We start from the raw sequence: 27,093 nt of genomic DNA, 5'->3' as shown, positions 1-27,093 counted from the left end.
CCAAAAATATTAACTCACTCAGTTTCATCCACAGAATGTATTCACCATGTTACATGTTTGTCGGTGAAAGGTGAGTGTTATTAAGTGTTATTTGCATAGTTTATACTAGATTCACCAAGTGAGGGCATGTGGAAAAATTACAAATAGTATTACAGTCCTGTGTTTAGTTTAACCTGAGACATTGATGAATATTTAACTCTGGTTCTTAATAGCTGTATAGCTGGTATTGTCTCTGACAGGTAACACCCTACATCACAGTTTAGCATGGTCTTGACTGCACATGTAAATACATCCAGATTTTACACAGTGTGTTCGGGTGTAAATCTGTGACAGCTAAACAGATGTAAGTAAGAAATAAAATCCAGTGTTGCTTATGGCAATACCCATTAAAAGTTGCATTATCAATCATTTTACCCAGACTTCACCAGTGAAGTTTAGAGAGGATATAGCATTTTACTTGTTTTGTTCGTGTCTTCATTTTCTAGTAATAATAACTTGGCCATACCAAAACTAGGTCACTGTTACCAAATTTACATTCATAAGGGATGTATCTAGTTTCGGTAGTTTGTCATACCCTCTGTATCTTGGACCCGATTTCACCTGCACACATGACAGTTTAATATACATTTTGATTAACTGTACCTTAAACATGCCAACACCGGGACAGTGTGACCCATATTCATGCTTTGGAGACTTTAATATTTTGGCAGAATGTTCATTATACTCTGTCTTGAACTTTATTTTACTCGCTCATGAAAATTATATGGATATGTCTCAGTGAAAGTGACTAAACCACAACCAAACTAGGTTGATGTGACCCAATCTTCATGTTTTAGTGACTTTTGTATTTTCAGCTATTTATTCAATATCTTGTATGCTATTTCACTGATGAAAATTGGTATGTGGATTCATTTTAACAAAGCAGCTCAACCAAACCAATACTAGGTTAATGTGACACACTTTTTACACTTGAGTGATGTGTACTTTTGACATTCTTTATGCCCTGATTATTTTGAACTTCATTTCACTACACTCATGAAAATGTATGTGATTACATCTGAAGGAGTTTAATGCATGTTACCTAAAATGGACTAGTGTGATATAATTTTTTTCAAGTTTGAGTGACACAGCAATTTGTTTTAACTGTGACTTTATTTCATCTACACATGAAAATTTGTATCGCAACGATAGTAACTCGACCATACCAGAACTAGGTAATTATGACCCAGTTTACATGTGAGTGACTTTAGGATTGTCATCTATCGGTTCATTACACACTGAATATCTTGGATGCATTTTTCTGCACGTACAAAATTAAGTGCGTGTATAAATGTTGGGGAGAATAACTTAACCATACTAAAATTAGGTCATTGTGGCTGAGTTGTCATGCAGAAGTGACTTTTGTAGGGCTGTTACATTTACATATGTAAACGATATTGTTTTGAGTTTAGCATGTAATGCTATTCAAATTGATACTTTTATTATTTTTTTAATTTAAACAAATGACATGTGACTTGAAACAAGGTAAATTCAAAACCGCTGACAATAAGCAGTTTTTAAGTTTGGAAATATTTCACAGAGGTAGACAATAGTGGATAAACCCATGTGCAGTGGAATTAGCTTTCTCAATTTTGGCACAATGTTGAACCATCCAAAGCACACACATAATATTCTCTTTACATATAGTAAATTACCACCAAAACTGGCTCATAAAATAACCTCACTGAACATCCAATTGCACATTTCAAAACTCCATACTTTCTTCAGTGTATGAAATAAAATGAAAAAAGTTGACTGAATAAATAACTATGATTTGTGTGTATAACCTAACATCTTAGCATATTGGAGTTAAAGTTTCTGCATTGAGCTAAATCCTTCGTACAATGTTTCGTTCAAGTAAGATATTTCAGTTTGTGTCAGTCTGTCATGATAAGATTTGTGTAGTGAATATCAGCTTTGGCAGTCTTAACTACAAGCATTGCTACATTCTCTTAGCCTTGTGGATCACTTCCACTTACGTGTTTTGAGATGACCCCCTGCCGGTACAGAGTGACCGCCTGATGTAACACTGTCTAAGCTTTGTGGATCACTTCTACTAACATGTTTTGAGATGACCCCCCTGCTGGTACAGAGTGACCGCCTGATGTAACACTGTCTAAGCTTTGTGGATCACTTCTGCTAACGTGTTTTGAGATGACCCCCTGCTGGTATAGAGTGACTGCCTGATGTAACACTGTTGCTGCTTGTCTTTAATTAACCAATACATGGTGTGTACTTTGCCATTTGGTGTGTATATTCTTGTCAGCAGACAAATCTAATTGGTAAATTTTGACTCAAGAATAGCAAGTAGTTGTGGGTAAAATAAAAGTTTAATCTTGATACTGAATTCATTGCATTGATAACTGCTTAATCAATACCTGACCCATGTACTGAATATAAACTAGTGCAGGAATTTGGTATGTAGATGCATGTCAGTGAGGGTAACTCTGCCATTCCATATCTAGGTCACTGTAACCTAATGTTCATGCTTGAATGACTTTTGTATTTTAGCTATCTGTTACACCCTCAGTATCTTGAACCCTATTTCACACACTGATGAACATTTGTATGTTTATTCTTCTAAAGGATATTAATCCCATATTTTTAAAAGTAGGTTACTTGAACCTAATGTATGACATGGTTGTTTGATTAAATCAGATCATTTAAATAACTCCCAAACAAATTATCCAGATGATTATAACAAATTTTTTATGTAGTAAATTTCACAGATTTCGTGACCTAAATAACTTGTAAGGTCCCCTCCCCCACATACGTTTCTGGTCAGCTGACTGTCCTGGCTTTTCATTGCTGACCATAGCACTTCTTGTGGGTACAAGAAAGTGGTACTTCATTTCAAGCAGGAAGCAAATAAAGAACAATAGCAGAGAAGTAATTTTATAACAAGTCAGGGCTGATTAAATCTTTTTTCACCCATTTTCCATGGCTAATTGCTACATAAAATTTAGTTGTTCCATGTACCTTGTCAGAAACATTTCAATAGCTTGCCCTTGATTCGGTGAAATGTATGGACCTTATTCCATAGAAATAACAAAACAAAGATATAAAAAATATTTTTTTTATATAAAAAAACATTCTGTTTCTGATACTGTATAATTGGTATTTCATCAGCAAGAAGGGACTGGCATTCAGACTTTCCTCAACTTCTGCTTTCGAGACTTGATCAAATGACTGATCAAAGTCTCATGCCCCAAGTCGGTTCTTGTAATTAATACCTAGTTTAATATCGTTCTTCTGGAGTGCACACCGCATTTTGATATCAATTCCTCAATGGGATAGGATTACGTCTGCAATAAATAGAACTTTAATTTTTTCACAGTTTCCTTTTCTAGTGGAGCATCAGCAGCTATAACTTTGGGATTTTCTAAACATGCTGTCATACGTACACTGTGTTGCATGGGTCTTGTGAGGTCAAGAGTAGTAATAAAACTTGATTGGTTTAGTCCTTAATTTGTCAGTTCTGTTGACAAACACTCTAATTGAATTAAAAACCTGTGTTAGTTTGCAATATTGTTTGTGATAACTGCAAAGTATCTTTCCTTAACAATTTAAACCCCTTGGATAGTCCAATGTGACTGAAAAATTCTCTCTTGGTGATATTATATTTTGACATGATTTGCTATCACAGAATTTATCTTATGTCTCTGGATAAATAGCTACCTTCAACTAAGTGTCAGCCTTATGGTTTATTCTTACACTTTCATGTGAATATTCCTTCTTCAAATTTTTCCTGTAAGCTTCCTTGTGAAGATAATTTAGGGAAATCATTTTATCCACTTGATAAAGATAACCTTGCTCATCAACTACTTTCAAAGTTGTCATAACATACATATTACAGTTTAAATATAAACACAGCTCCTTAATTGGTGTAATTGCTTCACTTCAAGCATAATATCGCTTGTGGAAGATCTTTTTTTGTATAATCAAGAATCATGAATGTCATTTAATCAGTTAAAAAAGGAAACCAACACTTAAATGGATTGCAATCATAGGTGATCCACTCCCGAGTATTGGGTTTGTGTAAACACAATACAACAAAACCATTTAAAACATTGCTAATTAATCACACCTGAATGTTTTCTTTAAAGTGTTTTGATTGGCTGATAATTTGGTCACTTAGCCCAATATGCACTCGCACAGTGATAGAATGTGCATTCATGCGACATACATCAATGACCACTTACTGTATCATCGCAGGATAAGAATAACTCGAGACATAAATTCAAGAATTCAGGATGCCCAGGGTGGCATGAATGCCCAGGTAAAGTGGTAACAACATGATAATTTGTGATTGTCCAACTTATTTTAAAATAGTAAATAAGTACTTGACCCATACTAGCGTCTTGTAAAATTTTACTTGTCCAGCTTCGATAATGAATAGTTGAGGATGTCAGAGTATGGGATTTGATCATCCCTGCCAGTTTATGTTAGAGTAGCAAAAAAGAAACCGGACTCGATAGATTCAGTAGTATAGATGTATTCATGAGATGCTACAGTTTTTAAAAATAATGCAAAAGCCATGTTCTTCCAGCTGTCCTGAAAAAAGTTCCTGGTTAAACTAAGAGGAAAAATCCAAAAGCCATGTTCTTCCAGCTGTCATGGAAAAAGTTCCTGGTTAAACTAAGAGAAAAATCTAAAAGCCATGTTCTTGCAGCTGTTATGATACAAGTTCCTGATTTCAAGGTTTTCAGTTGTAATGACTACAACTTTGCATTGTAGTAAATCCTGTTTTAGTTAATATTTTTTAAATAGCCTTTTATCCCCTTGCCAACAAAATTTGGAGGGATACAATTTAACCATTACTTCAGTTGTTATGCCTTCAGCATCTTGGACTTTGTTTCACCTTCACTTGCAAAAGCTAGTGGGAATGTAACTCAGTAAGAGTATCACAGCCTTATCAAAACTAGGTCACTGTGACCCAATTTGCATGCTTGTTTAGGTTTAATAATTTTTTTCTCATTACACCCTAAATATTTTGCACCTTCTTTCACCTACACACATAAAATTTGTATGTATATACTTTTCAATGAAAGTGACTCTACCATACAAAAACTGTCAGCTCAACACAGTTTTTATGCTTGATTGATATTTTCAGCTTTCCATTTTGATCTATGCATGAATATTGGTATACGAATGCATTTCAAAGAAAGTCACTCAACCATACCAAAACTACATCAGTGTACCCAATTTTCATGCTTGTGGATTCTTAGAATTTTCAGTAATATATTTGTCACACTGCTGACATCTTGGATCCTATTTGACCCTACACTTATGAAAATTGATATGTGGATGACCTTGATGAGAGTAAATTAAGCAGACCAACATTTGGTCATTGTGACCATATATTTATGCTTCAGTAACTTTTTAGCTTACATTGCCAAAGGTCATGTGGGCATATGGCATGGCTCTGAACGCATTGCGTCATGCATCAGACATTCAATCACATTTGCTATTGCAGCTTCTCAAAAAGCACTAATCTAATGCTGGTTAAACTTGCTGGGAATGTTTGTTGGGTCATGCACTATAAAATCTATTGGTAGGTTGATGGAATGCTTCCTTAGCAACAAGGTGAGAGGAAAAACTTTTTCAATTTCTTCTCTGGAACAGTTCAGCCACTTTTGGCCAAACTTCATAGGAATATTTCTTAGGACATGCTTGATGACCATTTTTTCTGGGTGTCTGCCCTAGTAATGGTGTGGCTTCCATAGCAACCATGTGAAAAACCTATTTTGAAATTCTATATAATGGCTGAGACAAGTTTGATCAAACGTAAAAGGAATGTTTCTCAGGTCATGCTTTATCAGATACATGTGCAGGATGGCTCCCTAGCAAGTGATGTGGCTTCAGTAGCAACCTAGCCAAAAACCTATTTCAGTTTCTACAGAATGGCTGAGCCAATTTTTATTTAAATTGGTAGGAACAAATATAACATGTTCAGCCACTTTTGTTTCCATGTTGATTCCTTATCACTGATGTGGCTTTTAGCCAAAAATGTGTCATGTGGAGGCATGTTAAGAAGATTAACTCATTATATGAAAACAAGGCTGCTGTGACCTAATTTTCATTCTTGAATGATGTACATATTTGAAATACATGTTCATTAAACTCTCAGTACCTTCAACCCTATTCAGCATGGATTGAAAGTGGTAAAATGCACGCAAAAGCAGGTCATTGTGACCTAATTTCAAACTCGAGTATATTTTTGTTTTTCTTTTTATTTATATTGTCGGCTACTACAAATGTACTCCTGTTGGTGAGGGGATTCATGTTTAGAGTAAACATTATTGCCATTATTTGCATTAAATCACTTGGTAATTATTATTGATCATTGGTATTCTTATATAGGTTACTGTAATGTAAAATGTTTGCTTTACATTGATTTACCTAGGTGAAGGTTAGTCACAATGACTGTTTCTATATTTTTTTGCATCAGAGTATCAGTAAAAACTGACATAATCTCTTTTGTCACAGGGTCTATTCTAGAAATGAAAATTCATGGGGAAATTAGAGATCCATTCGAAGAAAGGGGAAATTTTCTAAAAGTTCAAGGGATTTAGTGATGATGCAGTTATATGGTTAAAAAGTGATAGTTGTTCGGTTTATTTGTATGGTATAGTTTTGTTAGAAATTAACATGAATCGCTGATTTAATATCTCACTCGTAATAGAATAGACCTTGTTTGTCATTAAGATTTAAGCTAATTGGATAGGTGAAGTTTATTATGGTATTTCTCCCATGATGGGCCTAAGAAACCAACTTTACATTTTTGTTCTCAAAGTTGGGGCAGATACATTGGACATAATATCAGCCAGTCGAATCTTTTTCTAAAAGGGATGTGGAATTAAGTATGGGCTTATCATGGGAGAATTGCAGGAATTAAGATTGCAAATTCATTTGTCCTAGCTTTCGCAGATATCATTTATAGAGAAAAAGGTTGTACTGTAGAAAATTTGGATTTTGATTTAAGTATCATGCATACAAAAAGTAACTGATTGAAATATGAAAGAGTAATGGAGAAAATTCTGTTGAAGTTCAATTTATTTTATGTTGGAATTCAGTTCATTATTCTTTTCATTGTTGAATTTGTTTTAACCAGTTGAGTGTCAGATGCCATTTTAAATTATGGTGTGTTTTATGTTGTGAGCGAAATGCAGGCTTCAGGGTATGAAAATTGTTTTCACACCTGGAGTGCATTGTAAGTTATTTGTAATTGGAACTTTAATCTCTTAGAAAATCTGTTACCTGCATCAGGATTTCATCTGACTAGATCCGTTTACCTGGCATATTTGAGGGTTTAAATACATCTGCACATGAAAAGTAAAAAAAATGGGGCATACGGTATGTGTGTGTTAATTACAAATGCTTGTATCTTTCAGTTATGTACACATGCATATTGACTAATAAGATCTCAGCACAATCCTAGCTATGAACTAAAAGTTAAGTTGAAAAAATCTAAGGTATACGTTACCCAAAAAAACTTGACAAAAATAATTATTTCTAAATAATGTAAACACATAGTCTAACAAGGTAAAAGAAAAAGGTACCTGTTAACCTTATTTAAAAGGTATATAAAATAAGAAGATGGTCAAATTTCAGGAATGTTTTGTTGTACTTAATTTTTAGTTCTTGTGGTCATAAAACCAAAGAGCTGATGGCCTGTTTATTGTCCATCTGTTATTGAGCAGATGTTTGTTACTACTGCTTCTATTAAACAACTTGGAGGAATGCCCATAAATTGCAGGTACAGTTACTTCAAATTAGTCTTAAATGAAAATGGTACTACTTAGATGTATTAGATAAATTGCAGGTACAGTTACTTCAAATTAGTCTTAAATGAAAATGGTACTACTTAGATGTATTAGATAAATTGCAGGTACAGTTACTTCAAATTAGTCTTAAATGAAAATGGTACTACTTAGATGTATTAGATAAATTGCAGGTACAGTTACTTCAAATTAGTCTTAAATGAAAATGGTACTACTTAGATGTATTAGATAAATTGCAGGTACAGTTACTTCAAATTAGTCTTAAATGAAAATGGTACTACTTAGATGTATTAGATAAATTGCAGGTACAGTTACTTCAAATTAGTCTTAAATGAAAATGGTACTACTTAGATGTATTAGATAAATTGCAGGTACAGTTACTTCAAATTAGTCTTAAATGAAAATGGTACTACTTAGATGTATTAGATAAATTGCAGGTACAGTTACTTCAAATTAGTCTTAAATGAAAATGGTACTACTTAGATGTGCTGTGTGGTCGGCCATGGTGGCCATTTTGAAAATTTTGTTATCACACCTTATTTGTCGGTTAAACTCAATTTTTTAGCACATAACTGGATTTGTCGGTTAAACTCAATTTTTTAGCACATAACTGGATATATGAAGTGGCCAGTATATCTGGTGAACCTGAGAACCACTTACCCACTGAAACTGCTGGCAAGCTCTTTCACATACTTAAACTGGCTGATCTGAAACAGAGGTGAGATGTTAATGATCTGGAAAGACAAGCGCCTTCAATCACCCAGGGCCCCTAGTCTTCCTCAGTGGATGGTCACATCGACTTCAATCACCCAGGGCCCCTAGTCTTCCTCAGTGGATGGTCACATCGACTTCAATCACCCAGGGCCCCTAGTCTTCCTCAGTGGATGGTCACATGGACTTGAATCACCCAGGGCCCCTAGTCTTCCTCAGTGGATAGTCACATGGACTTCAATCACCCAGGGCCCCTAGTCTTCCTCAGTGGATGGTCACATCGACTTTAATCATCCAGGGCCCCTAGTCTTCCTCACTGGATGGTCACATCGACTTCAATCACCCAGGGCCCCTAGTCTTCCTCAGTGGATGGTCACATCGACTTCAATCACCCAGGGCCCCTAGTCTTCCTCAGTGGATGGTCACATCGACTTCAATCACCCAGGGCCCCTAGTCTTCCTCAGTGGATGGTCACATGGACTTGAATCACCCAGGGCCCCTAGTCTTCCTCAATGGATAGTCACATGGACTTTAAAGAGAAAAAAAAACTTCTTAGGTGTAGTTGGTCCTGTAAAAAAAAATAGGTGCAGATCTTAAAGCCGGTTAAGCCACTATTACAGCCATCTTGAAAATCTTGTTTTTGCTGCTCCTTCAGAATGTATGTTTATATTGCTATGGGGTGTTCACCAAAAGATTGCCTGTAATGTCTAGTTGGTCCTAAATGAAGATGATACCAATCTTGAATCCAGTAACAATGTCTATCTTGAAAATTATGTTTTTGCTCAAAAATATCCAACAATTGGAAGAGAGGAAATGGTCTTTATTGGATTCCTGGAAATTCTTGTTGGTCAGTAGAACATTAATCTCTGTAAGGGACTCATGTTTATGTTTTGCCATCAAGATCTTATTTTCAGACACTCAGCTGGTTAATCATTCTCATCAATTTTTGTTCGATTTTATTTCCCACTGTAGACATTAATTTAATAGTATTGCTGCACATGATACATGCTGGAGCAAACTTTTCATCTTGCTTGAGGATGCAATGAAAGAAGATAAAAAATGTGGTGCAAGTCCCATATTAAAATGTTTTTATGAGTAGAAGTTTCTTCTGCATATGCAAAATCCATAAGACATTTTTTATCTTCAACAAAAAAGCTAATTCCACCTAGGGATAATTTACAAGATGCTGAAAAAGAAATCAGGTTAAGCATCACCTGTTTTTGAATTTAAATTTTATTCTTGCAATGTTTAACCAAATTTCTCTACTTTTTTCTTCTATTATTTAAAAAATATTGTTTTATAAAAATTTAACTATCACTTCACTTTTTTTAAAACTTGGCAGGGTCAGTTTTCATTAATTTATCTTTAAAAAATGTTTATAAAGTTTGTAAGAACATAGTACAATATTTTAGTCTTATAATTTTGCACATCTAATGCAGTCTATTTTTTAATAGAGGATTTTGTCATTTATGTTAAGAATAGTATTCAGTTATATTTCCTGATTTAATTAGTAAAATGTTCTGCATCTAAAACGTACCAGTAATGATTAAATATATGAAATGCACTCTGAAGCAAGACTATGCGTTTGCTATGTATTTCCCATTGACACCCTGCTGTATACATGTACATATTGTTTGCCAGCCTGTTTGTATTGTAATGAACTGTATGCCTATCTGTATCTATCTATCTACCATAGCCTGATTCTGACGCCACTGATCTACAAAACAATGACTATCAAGCAAAGCTTGCACGGATTCGCCACATCTACCAAACGGAAATGAGCAAATATGACCAGGTAGCACACATTACCCATCTATATTCAGTGTACGGTAAAATGTTAATTATTGAGAAAGCTGTAGGTTTTTGTTTGGAACAATTTTGAATTTTGGACAGTGCCATAAGGAGAAGAAAGGTTATGAAAAATGAGTGGGGCAGCCATGAACTAGTAGATTTCTATTACATGAAAATTTTGTTGCCCAGGTTCTAATGACATTGTCTTGGGAGAGGAGCAGTACAGCTAGTAGTTGGGGTCCATAACTACTGACAGTAGTTGTAATGCAGTAGTTGGGGTCCATAACTACTGACAATAGTTGTAATGCAGTAGTTGGGGTACCATCCATAACTACTGACAGTAGTTGTAATGCAGTAGTAAGGTCCATAACTTTAGAGCATAGTCATGTACCAAACTGTGGAATAGCAAAAGTAATTAAAGTTTGATGAATCAGTACAAGTGTGTTTGTTGGGTATGTGGGTGAGAAAAAAAATAATCATTTTAGTTTAAGACAAGTAAATATATTTTCTTTATATGATTTATGCTTTTAATTTTGTCAAGTGTTTTAAAAAGGTAAAAATAAACATATAATACATTGCTTAATGTTACCTGTATTTTCGTACATTTCAAAGAGCAATTCAGTATTTTAATTTTTTTGATTTTTTTTTTAGAGTTGTATGTATTGTTGGTAATCATTACCATTTTTGTAAGCTCGATGTTTGTTGACTGTTTGATTTAGAATGAATTTTAATAAGTTGTTTTAAATCTTATATTAAAGCTATTGTGGAATAAATTTAATTTTATGAGACTAAACTTTAATGGTTTAAATTTTTATTAGTTTAAAACTTTCCTCATTCAAAATGAGGTTCAGTTTCATTTTCTTAAAAGTGAAGTTGTAAAAAAAACCTACCTTAAGATAAATGGAGACAAACATTTCCTGAATAATTGACATTTTACTGTACTTTGTATTTGGTGCTGGGAATATCTGGATCATTCTTTATGATGGATGAACTGAATTGCACAACCTTTTTTTATATTGAATTTGCTTTGTGTAATTGAACAGTGATAGCAAGATTGTTACACAGAATGAGCAAAACTTATATAATCTATAAAAAAGTGTGGATGATACAAGTCAATGCGGTTAGATGGAATATATATCATAACATTTTCATTTGACAAAGATAAAAATAGCAAAACCAATCTATTAAGGACTCCTTAGGGACCACAGCTTCTTGAAAGGGTATCCATAGAATAAAGAGCTAAAGAAATGCAACATACTTGACATAAGGAAATGAACTGAAAATGTATAAATATTTTCTTTACTTTTTTGTTTTATGGCATGTTAAATGAATATAATGTAATAAAGAGGATTTCTGGATGTTCCACGAAAGTTTGAAATAAATGACTTAAGAAGAACTGTTGTCCAACAGAACCAGATAATCAAGCATTAGTCCTGTCCCTTGTTCATCGGTATGATAGACTTTTTCATAATGAAGGTTGATATTGTAGGTTTCATTTGCAGTGTTCACAAAAAATTTTATTGAATTTTCTTAGAAACTCATTTGTTCCAAACCATGGAAAAAATACATTATTGCTTAAGATCTTTTAAAAATACATTATTGCTTAAGATCTTTTAAAAGATGTTTCAGTAAATCTGCAAAAGGTTCAAAAATGTTGTCCTATTTTGAGTAGGTGTCCACTAAGGTAGATTTCACTTTATTATAAATGTTTGCATGGTATAAACTAGTTTATATAAAAACTAGTTCATCCCAGAATTATTGGCTTAGTCAAACCACATGTAACAAGTCAACATAATATGCTCGCATACTTTAATAAGTGCACCCCAACCCCTGCAAAAATAGGATTATATTGTCGAGAGCCGAGTTGAATAGGATTACAAGCAAAATCCTTGCATATTAATGATCTGTTTTTGCATCTCATCACCAGTTTGACAACTGTCAACTATATATCTGATTTTGCGTCTTATTGGCAGTACTTGTCAACACTTTATCAACTATGTATATAATTTTGCATCCTGCAGAACTTGTCACCACTCTCTCAACTATCTGATTTTGCACCTTATTGGCAGTACTTGTCAACACGTTATCCATTATGTTTATAATTTTGCATCCTGCAGAACTTGTCACCACTCTCTCAACTATATATCTGATTTTGCATCTTATTGGCACAACCTGTCTTCACTCAATCAACTTTATGTCTAACTTTGCATCTTATTATCAGAACCTATCAACGCCCTATCAGAAACATACTTTATCCAATTTTGATCATAAGATTATTTAATATTATTTAGATTTTGAATGAGTTTGGTTATGGGCAAGATATATCCATATTAGTGAGGTAATCTTGTGTCTAATTCACTCAGCCTGTTACCACTCAGGAGATGGAACGTCCTCTGGATATTGCTCCAACTTGGTAAATAGATTTTTAGCATAATTGTCTTAGATTTTTTAATAAATAATGTCAACATAATAGTGAGATGATCTTGAACTTTTTTGAACCATCTAGATCTAGACTTTGCTTCTGATCGAGTTAAGTAGAAATTGATAAACAAATCTATTTCATTAAGATCTTGGTTCGCTTTGATTATGAGCAAGCAGTTGTATATTTTTATAATGCCTTTATTGTTCAGAAGTATGCATCCTGTAGTAAAAACAGCAAAGTGACATTTTATGTTGTTTTCGAAATAGTTTACGTTGGTTGTGGTCTTACGCTACTACATAAACTTGCCAAGTGAAATGGTCAACTGTTATACAAGTTACTGGCCTTTTGATGGGTTTTGGCATTTTATGGCACAACAACACTTTCAAGGTTACTTTTGTGCTGAGGCAGGTAATGTATCATGCCCAAGCTAACTAGGATGATCAAATGGAGGGAATGAAAGCTACATCCTTCTTGTCATGAATCCAGTGCCTTGACCGTTGAATCATCATGGCTTCTAAGTGGTAAGAAGACATTAGCTATGCATGATGGTACTTTCCAGCCTTAACCACTGAGTCGTCATGGCTCTGAATTGGTAACAAAACATCAGTTATGCATGTCGGTAATTTCAAGGAAAAGATGGATTTTTGCAGCCACTTCACTTTCTATGAGACATGTTTGAGTTGAGATGTACAGTTGATAAAGGATATTTGTATGCACTAGAGATGAGCGTGCACTTATTAAGGTATGTTTGGGTATTATATCAGATATTTGTGGTCCCATGATGTCTTTCGTAGATGGCTTTCAAAGCTTTCCTTCATTGCCCCACCTTGGCATTTCTTTGTTTAAATTATTTTCCAGAAGTCTGGGCTGGAAGAATGGATGGCTTTTTCACCTGAGGGGGCTTCTTTTTTTTTTTAACAACATGAAAGGACATTGTTTTGTGGCCAAAATGACATGAATTTAATAGCATAATTATATATTTTGCTGTTAATGCAAACACTTTTTGTTAACATTGGTATGCATGTTAGAAATGAACAGACACAGTACAAGGAGCCATTGGGGGTTGGGATGAGCATTATAGAGACTTTGCAGATTGCAGAGACTGATAAGGCATAATAGGGCACAGTCGTATTTTAGGATGGATAATTTGGTTTCATAATAATGGGTTTCATTCTAATTGCTAAAAATTATGTTCCTTAATATTTGCAAACTCTACTTTTGTTTTGTTAAATACACCCCTCCTCCATGTTAATAAAATTCTCTCTCCATCCATCTCCCTTTCTAAATAATGAAATTGCAGAATTTTCCACAGATTTTTCAATTCTAAAATAGATTGTATTTCAGTATACTTCTTAAGGAGAAAAATTTGCTGATTTCAGGCTTGCAATGAATTTACAACTCATGTTGTTAACTTACTAAGAGAACAAAGTCGCACCCGTCCTATTGCACCAAAGGAAATAGAGCGAATGGTCGGCATTATTCGTAAGAAATTTGCTGCCATTGAGATGCAGCTGAAACAGAGCACATGTGAAGCAGTGATGATCCTGAGGTCTCGATTCCTGGATGCCAGGTCAGATTTTCGTTTTCGTTGTGTTTTGTTTGTTGCACAGCCAAGCTATGTTAATCTTAGATAATTACTAAGTCATTGTTTTTAATTATTTTCATAAAATTAGAAATCATTGGATGTCAGTTATTGTGCAATTATTTGTTAATTAAACCCATTTTATTTTGGTACAGAAATATACTTTTAAAATAATTTTTGAATATGTTTTCTGCAACAGTAAACACACACGCACACACACACGATATTAATCATGTATATGACAAATAAATATATAGACATTAATTCAAAATTAGTATATCATTGATAGTTATTTTATTCCACAAATTCCTTGGTTCAAATTTTATCTGATGTTTCTTTTTTATTAATTTGTTGGCTTTATGCACAAAAGTACAAGGTCAAAAGATGTTGCTTTTCAAATTTACATAAATCATGTGTAATTTTTGTGCACCAACAGTAGGAATCTTGATCATGAGTATTACGGTATAAAGTTAGATTGGTATGTAGATAAATATTAATTTACACAGGCATCAGACCATGAAATCTACAGTTACAGGTGTCTCACATGTAACAATTAGTTCACATGCTATTATGAAAAAGGTACAACGGTTCATATCCCAGCAATATTGATATTATATCAAGAACAAGAAAGATCTTCTAAAGTTACTTTTAAAATCCTGATATGTATTTTTTTTTATTTTGATCTGCCAACAAAGATCTTTATCTCTGGAACTCTACTCCAATATCATAAATAAATACTGTGATTGCTTTGTAGCAATTTAGAACCATACTTCGTCTGTTTTTTCTCATATTTCTGTCAAAATGGGAATTAAATTGATTATTTATAAGGAAAGGAATCCAAAGTTAAATTTGAATCTTGCTTTGATCAGACACATTTACCATAATTTCCTACATGATAAGCCAGTTCTTGATCACAAGCCCATCACCATTTTAAAACAAAAAATTTCTGTAGAGATTTTTTTCTCCATCTTTTAATAAGCACATTCAAGGCCTCATCAAAGAATTTACATGCTTAACTCTTCAGCTTATCATGGAAAAAATATAGTGTTTTCTCCAGGCTGTACCTTTTGACATGGTAAAATTCAAAAAAGGCACCTGTAATTATTGGCAACATACAAAAAAGGTGCACAAACAACATTAAAATCTTAATCATTTGCAAGCTTGTTATCTGTCTACCAGATTAGTCATATCTCCACAGTGCAATGCAAATATCTGATAGACGTCAATAAGATGTCATGTTCCAGTGACGTTGTGGTTCACTAATCAAATTACAACTTGAAAAGTTTTAAAAGTGGTGGATGCCATTTGGAACCTATCATTACAAGTGATTACATATCATTACTAGTGATAACTCTACCTATCATTACTATTGATAACTCTACATATCATTACTAGTGATAACTCTACATATCATTACTATTGATAACTCTACATATCATTACTAGTGATAACTCAGCTTATCATTACTAGTGATAACTCTACATATCATTACTAGTGATAACTCTACATATCATTACTAGTGATAACTCTACATATCATTACTATTGATAACTCTACATATCATTACTAGTGATAACTCAGCTTATCATTACTAGTGATAACTCTACATATCATTACTAGTGATAACTCTACCTGACACGAACTTGTAACTCTTTCCTGATAGGCCACTAATTACAAGTTGACTGTGAATACCAAAGGGCACAAAATCATGAATTTTTGTGTCTGTCAGATTTCCAAATAAAACTAGACTTTTTTCTATTTTAATCAGATTGGTGATATCTGTTCCGATAATTTGACACGTCAGAAATCAGCTGAAAGCATCTGATACAGATTTTCTGGTAAATTTTTCTTGCATTTGGCCAGTGAGCCAAGTGAGATAAAATATATATTTGCTTAGAAGTCTAGCCCCCCCCCCTTTTTTTTTTAGGGCTATAAAAAAAAACAATTTCTCTTTGACATATGGCAAGCATCCATATGAAGATTGCCTAGAGCTTTAAGTGAGTAGACCATACAAATTGAGAATATCTGATTTTCACTAAATATTCATGACACTGATGGGGATGATGGCTGCTGGTATTGTACAGATACAAGTTCTGTATGTTTAGAGACTGGGGAAAGCTATTTGACTTTAATGACAGTGACATGGGAGTATTGCCTCCACATCTGACACTAGTATTGGCAGTGATAGGTTAGCTGGTGGAATGTATTCGACTTTAATGACAGTGACAAGGGAGTATTGCCTCCACATCTGACACTAGTATTGGCACTTATAGGTTAGCTGGTGGAATGTAAAGAATGCGCAGGAAAATGGAATAAGGATACTGCTGATCACCTCTAATAAGAAAGCATAAAATGATCCAAATGAAAATTATCTTTTTTTGACAACTTTGCATCCATTTAAAAGAAAATGCACATGGTGGAGTTATGTGTAGCCACAGTTATTTCAATTTTTATTTGTAGAAATTCTTACATTGAATAAGGTCTGTTGTATATAATTGTGAGAAATTCTGGTAAGAAATCATAAGGAATTGAATGCAAATGTTGATAATCGTGGTCATTTACAATTAAGGAACAAGTTCATAATAAATAATTTTATAATAGAAAGGGACCCAGAAAGTGCAAAGGGACCCATGAATTCGACCCAAAGGGGCCCTTTTCTTGGAGTGCTGTAGAATTTATATGTGCATATATATCACTTAACTACACAACACGATCCTGGCTATACATTACCAAGTAAGTTTTGACATCACCACCACTACCACCATCTCCTGGTATAGAAAACAAAGATAAAAATGGAAGACCTTGACAACATGGACATTATTGCTGTATCCAAGACTTGGACAATATGGACAATATTGCTGTCCAAGACCTTGACAACATGGACATTATTGCTGTATCCAAGACCTTGACAACATGGACATTATTGCTATATCCAAGACCTTGGAAACATTGACATTATTGCTGTATCCAAGACCTTGACAACATGGACATTATTGCTGTATCCAAGACCTTGACAACATGGACATTATTGCTGTATCCAAGACCTTGACAACATGGACATTATTGCGGTATCAAAGACCTTGACAACATAGACATTATTGCTTATCAAAGACCTTGACAACATGGGCATTATTGCTGTATCAAAGACCTTGGAAACATTGACATTATTGCTGTATCCAAGACCTTGACAACATGGACATTATTGCTGTATCCAAGACCTTGACAACATGGACATTATTGCTGTATCCAAGACCTTGACAACATGGACATTATTGCTGTATCCAAGACCTTGACAATATGTACATTATTGCTTATCAAAGACCTTGACAACATGGGCATTACAGCTGGATGCACTCGATATAAAAACAGTTCCCTTCATTAGTCCCCTCGAACAACATGTGGGAGGTTGTGTCAATTTTTTTTACATCCCTTTGTCTGCACACTCAGGGAAAGCTGGAGAAAACACTGAAATGGTGTAGCAAGGAATCTAATTACAAACAGCATACACTGAGATCTGCCATGGTACAGTGCAAGTCAACAGAATAGTGTCTATGTTGTTTGCCTAAAATTCTATTTAGGAAAAGAAAGTCAATCCTGATCTGGCTGTCCTTTCTGTAGTGGCAGATCCCAGTTTGTGCTTTTTACCATAGGGCATGTGGTATAAATGGTAACATATAGTACTTTGACTAATTAAAGATAGCAATAAATTAAGCAATTAAAAGGAAATGAATAAAATCACTTGACATCTGTCATTGCATAAATGAAGAAAGAAATCAAATAATAGAAATAAAATTCAGAAGAGTAAAGTAGCTTGGCTATAGTTCAGTCCATGTAAATGTTCTTGTATCAAGTTTCATGTGTTCATTATCCGTTTTATCTAATGAATTTTTTATAAGATCATTTTGTATGTTAAACATAATAACACCCGTGCTTTTATTGTCACGCATTTCAAATGGGATGCCAACTTCATACTGCCATTATCACTGAAAATTTTCATTGTAATAAGCAGCAAAATAACTTGGGAAAGCAGATGCTAGATTTCGTCTTTGTCTGTTACTATTTTGTTGAGAAATCCATTTTAGTACATTTATTCCCTTATACAGTAGAACCTGTCTTGAAAGACCACTCCAGCCAAGAATTGTGTCCATTTAAGACAGGTGGTCTCATATTACAGATCAGTACAATATAATCATTCAGTCTGTGCTTTGAAAGGCATGGTCTGTCAAAACAGGTGGTCCCTCGTAGCAGTGGTCGTTCAAGACTGGTTTTACTGTAATGATATAAAAATTGGTATCTGGCAAATGTTGAGGGACAACTGTAGTGTTGTGCAGGCAAATATCCTTTTGGCTTGCTCAGAGGCAACACTTGTTTGTAAAAGTTTTTCATATCTCTCCAATGGAAGACCATTATAACTGAAACGATCATGATAAGGTTCACATTTCAATGCATGAAAATAAAATGCAAAGTGATAATTGCAGTACAGAGTTTAATATATTTCCCACTTCCATTTGCAATGTGGAACAGGAAGAGTATGTTTTGTGGCAAGCTGGAATTCTGTACCATTTTCTAATGTTCTGAATTCACAGGTTTTGAGAGATGGACTCTTTGCAGCAGAATATATTTTTGATCTCACATTGTTGAGACGGGCACATTTTCAACAATGATCAGAACAGATAATTCCCAATCGGCATCTTTTTGAAGTTTTCCCCCTTTAGACTATCCACCATTGTTTAGGTCAACTGAGATTATTATTGAGGGAAAAAGGGGTATTTGCATTTCGTGTTAAATTGTATCTGGTTATAAGAAAAAGTCCAGTCTACCATTCTAGATGTACCCAGATTTTAAACCATTAATTCCTTGTACCTATAATTAGAAAATAATTTTGAATTTCCTTTATTATACAATAGAAGTGTTGACCTACGGGATGATGGACAGTGGATGCAAAGGGAGAAAACTGAGTTATTGGAAAGTATCTGGTTGCCTCTTCTTGAAAAATTATTAATTTCTTGTCCAACTGGAAATGGATTAAATGAGCTTGAAATCTTGAGATGGTGCAGACAGTCGAGCTTGCCACAACTGGGTGGTCCCCTCACGTGGGAAGGCTTTACTTTTTCAAGCTGTCACCTGTAGACTGAATTTCTTTCTTCCTTAGAAAATTGAATCAGCAGTCTCCTTAAACCTCAGTTCATATTCAATTTTAGGAGGAAGAGACGGAATTTCAGTAAACAGGCTACAGAGATTTTGAATGAGTATTTCTATTCCCATCTGAGCAATCCATACCCTAGTGAAGAAGCAAAAGAAGAACTGGCCCGAAAGTGTGGCATTACGGTGTCGCAGGTAATTGAACAATCTTGCTTGTCCTGGAGTTGGCCCTGTAAGCTTGCTGCATGTGCTGGAAATGATCGCAGCGGTGTTATTGTATGTAAGTCTGTACTATGCTAATGCTTCCAGCTGATTTATGTAATAGGTATGTTTTGACTAGCTTGTGACAAATGCCAGCAAATGAGAGACACCAGTGACAAAGTTGGTTCACCAGTCTATCGACATTAGTTTTTTTCTTTCTGCAATGTACCTAAAATGGCTTCTGTTATGGGCTTCTGGGAGTGTAAACTACAATTGCAAGCTTCAGCAATTTCAACAACTAGGATTATCAGCAACATGCCAGAAAACAGTTCCAGAAAAGTAGGGATTTGAAAGTGTTCAGGGGGTTGCAGATTTGGTTATTTTCTGACTTTGCATCAACAGTTTGTGCAGTCATGAGACCATATCTAACATCAGCTACCATCTTTGAAGAAAGTACAAAATTGAATACATTTTACCCCTCATGCACCATTCAGATATGGAACTACCTACCAATCCATGCAGTTAAGAGGAATGCAAATGATGTTTTGTGAATGACTAACCATTTGGGAGAGAGTGATTTTACTAGTATAGGGTCTGTGAATTTGGTCTGCCAGTTTAAGTTGGATACCAGCAAAATATGTTACTGCACAATGTGAATGAAATGTGAAGGACTTGTGTCCTGGTTCCATTTAGTCATTATGATGTGGTACAGAGCAGTTGATGACCCTAAAACATATTGTACCCAGCATTCAAAATTAGGACCACAGTGGTTACATTTTCAGCTGAATATTGACGAGTGTAAATTTTGATTTCATCACCTTTTGGCAACCTTAAAAGTCTTGAAAATAATATCCGTATTATATAATTATACAAGTATATACCAAATTTGGTGCTGCCAACAACTGATAGATACAATCTGATTCACAATATTGTCCATTTAATATTGTGAGAATGCTTGTTGGGAAATTAAATTTCCATCTCTACATGTGACCACTTAATGCATGACCTGTGCATCAACCTCATCAGATAGTATGGATGAGGAAGAATGGACACCTGGAGGCAAATATGGCAAATTAGCAGAAAATAAAATTGCCATCAGTCAGGCTATCTCTATTAGAGATATGGCTGAGACTTATTAATATAAATTACTGTTGGTCAGTCCATCTTTAATAAAGATATGGCCAAGGCATTATTAATATAAATTACCATCAGTCTGGCCATTTTTAATACAGACATGGCCAAGGCATTATTAATATAAATTACTGTTAAGTCAGACATCTTTAATATAGATATGGCCAAGGCTTATTAGTATAAAATTCTGTCAGTCATACCATCTAGATATGGCCAAGGCTTTATTAATATAAATTATCATCAGAAGAAAATGAGGGTTGTGTCTGTGGAAAGATGATTTATAGAACTCCACATAGTGAATTTTATTGGCAGGCCTGAGGTTGGAACAGATAGATGGTAGTTCTATCAGGAAGATCTGGTTATATTATTGAAAACTTTGAAAATAACCATTTTGGTTTTTAGCCTGTCTGGCCAGGTGAGCTTATGGTATGGTACTTCATGTATTGTCTCCTTACAGTTATTTTTTTACAACTTCTCAGAAACTGCTCAACAAAGTATGGCCAAATTTGACATCATCTCGGCTTGAAACTTTCAAATCTGTCCAAGTGATGACAATCAGTTACTAAAGATTAAATAACACTTTAAATGACTTCTAAATAAACTGCCCAACAGAATTTGACCATATTTGAAGAAAAGCATTCAGGTTTAAAGACCTTTTTGTTCAGATGAGGCTTATCCACTTTCAAAGATGGCCACTGTTAATAAAATAAAAAAAAGAAATCATTAAGTGATGTTTCAAAAACTGCTCAACAAAATGTAACAAAATTTGACATAGTTACAAATGATTACAGTCGGCCATCAACTATGGCTGCTGCTTCATAAAATAGAACACAATTTTAATAACATAAACAATTTTGCTCAGAAAAATTGGACCAAATTTGACTGAAAGCTTTCTAGCTTGAAGGCCTGTCACCTTCATAATAATGATACCCACGTATAGTGAACGTTGTTGGCAGTTGCAAAAAATAGAAAAATTTTACGAAAGTTGGTCATAGAATACCATTTAACAGAATCAGACCACCTCAGAAGGCATCATGGCATATAAGCATTTCAATATTTGACAGATAGTGCTGAAGTGCCATCAGACAGATATAGGAATAAAAATGAGAAACCTAGCAACAGATGTTTTCAAAACATCTAGTCAGCAGCATTGGAAAGATTTTTTGGTCAACTATTAGGCTGATGTCAGTCAAACAAGCCACTGAATAAATTTGCTTACAAGTCACCCCCACCCCACCCCCTTAGGGCTACAAACAACCAGTTTATTTTTGACACTCCTACAAGATGGAATGTATTATGAAACATCCATCTAAAGGGATGACTTCTCAGTGAGTTGGAGTTGAACTTTGGTAAAATGAACAAGCTAAACTTGACAGATGGTCAGATGGATAGATTGGAACAATAAAAGGCAAAATCGTTGTTAAATACAGTTATATTATTAAGTGGAAATAAATTGAAAAGATTCAAATTGTTCTAATTAAATCCATTACAATAATAATAGTGCTTGAAATTTTAAACCCATTTATATGATCAATCCCTTAATTCAATTACAAGTCTAAATAGTTCACAATGATACAATTTGCAATATCCTGCAATATGTTAATTCTACAAATATTACAAATAAACAATTAAAGTTAAGTCCACATTCATGTGAATCACAGTATTGTATAAATTTCACTCATCGTCAGATTCAAAGTCCAAGGATTCATCCTCATTGTCTGGTAAAGTTTTGAATCTTGCATTATTCAATTTACAGTAAATTGTCATCATAAATATTGTTCGACTCCATTTCCTTGGCTTCACTGTCATGTTTAGGTGCTTATGTAGAGAGTGAGCTTGGGCTGTGTAATTCTGATCATAGTCTGTGAAATATCTTAAAGGCTGCAACTAAACGTGTCAATTGTTTAGCAAGATCAATGGGAGTTCAAATAACCACCCACAAGTACTTTGCACTGAGCAAGTATCAAACTCGTGGCTTAATCAAAGGGTTGTCACTTGGGGAAAACAAAGAGGTGCTGCCTTTACAAGCAAAGGGATTAAAGTCAAACATTCACTGGAAGATGTAAAGCTCTACTTGGCACTGAAAAAGTGCATGTATTATATGATCAAACGGATTGTCAACTTCAAAACAAAAATAGTGCTGCCTTTACAAACTTGCAGAAAACTTGGGAAATATCATTTTGGAATTAATGTTACTTGTGGGGGAAAAAAATACAAATTAAATAAAAATTTATTGCATCCACTACAGTATTGATACAGCAAAACACCAATATTAATACAATTTGAGGTTGTTAGGACATGAACAAAAATGGTAGCATTGTACATGATAGTAAAACCCCACAGTAAACAACATTTGCAGACACATCACAAAAATGGTAGCATTGTACTTGATAGTAAAACCCCACAGTAAACAACATTTACAGACACATCACAAAAATGGTAGCATTGTACTTGAGAGTAAAACCCCACAGTAAACAACATTTACAGACACATCACCTTACAGTGATAGTATTTAATTTACCCATAAAATTTATTAAAATCCCAAATAACTGTAAATACAAGTATTGTGTAATGAATGCCATCATGAATTGGATAAAGACAGTGCATGCCATATATGGGAATTGTGGCATGAAAATGTAAAAATATTTGACTTTACAGCATTTTTATGTACTGCAAACATCTTCAGTTTCTAACATTACACCTAGATTTCTCATATTTTTTTGTACCTCATGCTTAGAAGATGCCCCCTCTGCATGAATGGAATGTTCAGTTTAAAAAAAATCATTGACTTCTTGTTTATTATTATTTTTAATTTACCTTGGTCAAAACTTTTGCTAAAAATTTCAAGTAGGTACTAAGTTTTTATATGTACATGTACATGGAATGCAGTATTTAAAACTTAAAATTCAATGTAGTTTATGTAAAATTTAAGATGGTTCATCTTTTATTCAACTTCTGGGAAAAGTTCTAGATTTGACATTCTGGTATATTCTTATCCTTGAAAACCTTTGTCATGGATGTGAGTTTTGCATAATCTAGTTCTGCTGATTCGGCATATTTGCTGCAAATTATGTAAATATGAAACACAGTCGATGTGTGAGTTACAACTATGAAGCTGACAGAATGAAAGATATATTGATTGAAACTCTCGATTGTTCACATCACAAACCATATATACTTATAATTCAAGACCAACTGCAAACAACATAGACACTGATCTGCCACTACATAATGTACAGGTGAATCAGGGTGTTGTTTGTGCTACTGATTACTCCTAACTGCATAGACCCAGATCAGTGGGCACATTATGCAGCATTAGATCTGATTCTTTACAGTTGGCAATTGGACTCGACTTGTAATTGAGTGTATGCGATACATCCATCATATTGGGGTATCAGCTTGAGTATATAAACTTTCACAGAACAGGAGAAAAGGGATTTTAGTGACCGTGGTGCAGGGGAATGTCTCCACAACGATGTGCTGTCATTTGTATTTGCTTTCTTGTTTGCATGAATATACTGTCTTACTGTATTTCTCCTTTCATAAGTTTTGGGTGGGGCTTACTAATTTATACACAAGATGGGCATGGGATTATACTTATTGGTGTAAATTTGTATAGAGTTATTAAAGATGGCAATTGGATTTTATCATCATGCATGTTCTTCTAATGGGGAGAAATACAGAGTTCTGAGGTCATATATGGTCAGAATTTTAATAGTACACATTGAGACCTCAAGGTGTAGGTGTAGTTATCACAGATATAATTATCACAGAAATGTTAGTTTTATTTTGGATATTTAAAAACACTGCATAGTAGGTGTCTAGTGTTTCTGTTGATTTTGTTTTGTGTTTCTTGAATCTGGTTTTAACGCCTTTATTGTCCTTATATTTCTAGGGCTGAGTCATTTTCATTGTTGGCATAATTTGAGTTGCATTTAAGATTTTACTGTAAATAATGAAGTCTTGAGCTGATTGTTTTGTTGGCTTTTCTTGATTTGTTCAGTTTCTGTAACAACCATTCGGCAGCCTCATTTATATGGTATCTCATTGTAGCATCCCATTTATTTCTGTCATGTGGATTATTAAATTTGAATTTATATGGTTTTATTAGCATCAATACAGACTTTAGATTCATCTATAATTTAACCCTTTTTTTTAATTCATCTGGGTCAGATTAGCTTTTTTAATCAAATTTCTTTCTCAGCTTCCTCTCTTGGATCATAATGTACGTCTTCAGGATCGTGGCACGTCACGGACGACAATCTCCATGCTCCTATATCATCCATATAGGCCTGTGCTGAAATTTCCTCATGTATGTACAAAAACCTGCTTAAGCAGTGCCTATGAGCACAAGTTACTTTTTGTTTTAATGATATATTTTTTATAAAAATCGTATACTTTAGAAAAGCAAGGATATTTCTGCACTTGCAGTGACCGATGATAAAGTAGCATGTTGGATTGTCACCCATGGCTAGTGATGATGGATAAACATTATTAAAGTATAATATTCTTCAGATCATGTCATGTCATGTGTTACTTCATGTCCCATCCATCACAGATTTTGTTCCTGCTCAGTAACTTTTAAAGGACTTCATGAATTGGAATATGATTCCAAGGTCAACTTGCAATACCAACAGTTTCTCATAAAATTGGCAGACTTATGGCCCTTCTTTTGAAATGTTTCCTTTGATTGTTGAACCCAGTTTGTTTAGTTGCTTCACATTGGCAGGACATTTTTGTAGTATGAACACATCTCTCTTTTGTTTATCCACACATCTACAGATGTTGGAACATGTGTAATCTCTCACTTTGTTGAGATAGTTTGATTGGGTTGTGGCCTGTTTGAGATAGTTTGATTGAGATGTGGCCCATTTCAGATAGTTTGAGTTGTGGCCCATTTCAAATAGTTTAATTGAGTTGTGGCCCATTATAGCGGTAAAGAGATATCTTTGCTGATCCTAATTAACTGTGTGAGAATAGATTATATTTCTTTGGCTTAAACTCTCAATATTGCTTGCAAAGGTATGACCGATGGTCATAACATAGGTTAACGTATGTTTTTTCTTTTGCTGCCCATAATAATTGCAGGGTTCCCACGCTACCAAGAAATCAGGAAAAAGCAGAAATTATCATTTTTTTCCCAACCGTGAAAAGTCCTTGAATTTTGCAAATATTGACGAAAGTCAGGAATAACATTGCAATTTTTCTTCACAACTTTATGCCCAAAATAATTACGTAATTGAGTTGTAACTGAACTAATCATGGGTTAAATTTATCGAGTTCTAACCAGAATATTATGAGGTTACAGTATGAATCATTTGGGTTCTTGCCATAAATATATTTGTTGAGACAATCCAAATGCTCAGTGGGGTGGCCAAGTGGTCTAAAGCGCTCTCCGTAATGGATCAGTGCCATCTCACCTCTGTCTGAGTGAGTTCAAGTCTCAGATTCAGCCAATGTGGTTATGTGAGAAAGCTTGCCAGTAGCTTCTCGTCAGTCGGTGGTTATTTCCAGGTTTTTTCCCGGGTTCTTCCTCCACCACAAATACTGGCCGCCATGTATAGCCTATCGTGTGCTGAAAAATGGCGTTAAACCCTACAACAACAACAACAGCCAAATGCTAAGTGGATTCAATTTGTCTAGTAGGCTTTTTTGTTTCACAATAGTATCCATATATTTTTTTATGGAAGGCATGAAAACCATTCTAGCATCACAGAGGCCAACATGGTGGCATTAAAGCATAGCTGCTTAGGGAATGGGCTTGCAAACATAAACATTGTTAAATTGAGTTATACCTGCATGAAATCAATATGAAAATTATTTACTTTCTCAGAAAATACGAGTATTAAAATCGTTATGTATTTAATCTGCTGAAAGACAACAAAACTAATGAGTTGATGAAATTTGAGCTGGTACTAGTGATTTTGATTGCTAGTGGCACAAGCGCACCGAATCTCACAACCATCATGTTCAAATATTGTAGAAAAAATATTAACTGGAAGTCTCGTTGTAATATAAAATAAAAATGTGAAAGAGCACAAAATTCTCTATATTTATTCAGAGACCAACTTCCAGAGTTTAATCGTATCACGTGACTGCCACATTGACATGCCATCTCACACAGGGAGCATACAAAGCAAAGAACCAGACTGCTCTGCTTGATGAATCAGACTGGCCAAATTTCTTGTAGTTGTTCTCAAAATAAATATGTTGAAAAATATATTCTTTCTGGTTTTTACAAAAGGTATCAGACTTTCATTTAATATAATTGAAATTTTTTACAACAACAT

The 27,093-nt window shown here is 34.4% G+C and overlaps 1 protein-coding gene across 12 annotated transcripts in view; it reads left to right on the top strand.

Annotated features, from left to right (window-relative positions):
* Positions 1–27,093, top strand: part of LOC149780245 (pre-B-cell leukemia transcription factor 1-like) — a 121,944-nt gene that overhangs the window by 29,542 nt on the left and 65,309 nt on the right. For 11 of the 12 annotated variants that reach the window (XM_089937021.1, XM_089937026.1, XM_089937022.1 and 8 more), the window contains exons 4-6: positions 10,231–10,329; positions 14,127–14,317; positions 19,531–19,666. In XM_089937021.1, coding sequence (XP_089793147.1) covers positions 10,231–10,329; positions 14,127–14,317; positions 19,531–19,666 — 426 coding nt within the window. The remainder of the gene's footprint in view (positions 1–10,230; positions 10,330–14,126; positions 14,318–19,530; positions 19,667–27,093) is intronic. The other variant, XM_089937025.1, reaches the window with a different exon arrangement.

Source organism: Sinohyriopsis cumingii, chromosome 16 (genome assembly GCF_028554795.1).
Source record: "Sinohyriopsis cumingii isolate HCF-2022 chromosome 16, ASM2855479v2, whole genome shotgun sequence".
Taxonomy (NCBI): domain Eukaryota; kingdom Metazoa; phylum Mollusca; class Bivalvia; order Unionida; family Unionidae; genus Sinohyriopsis; species Sinohyriopsis cumingii.
The sequence above is the reverse complement of the archived record's forward strand: the minus strand, read 5'-3'. Positions and strand labels throughout refer to the sequence as shown.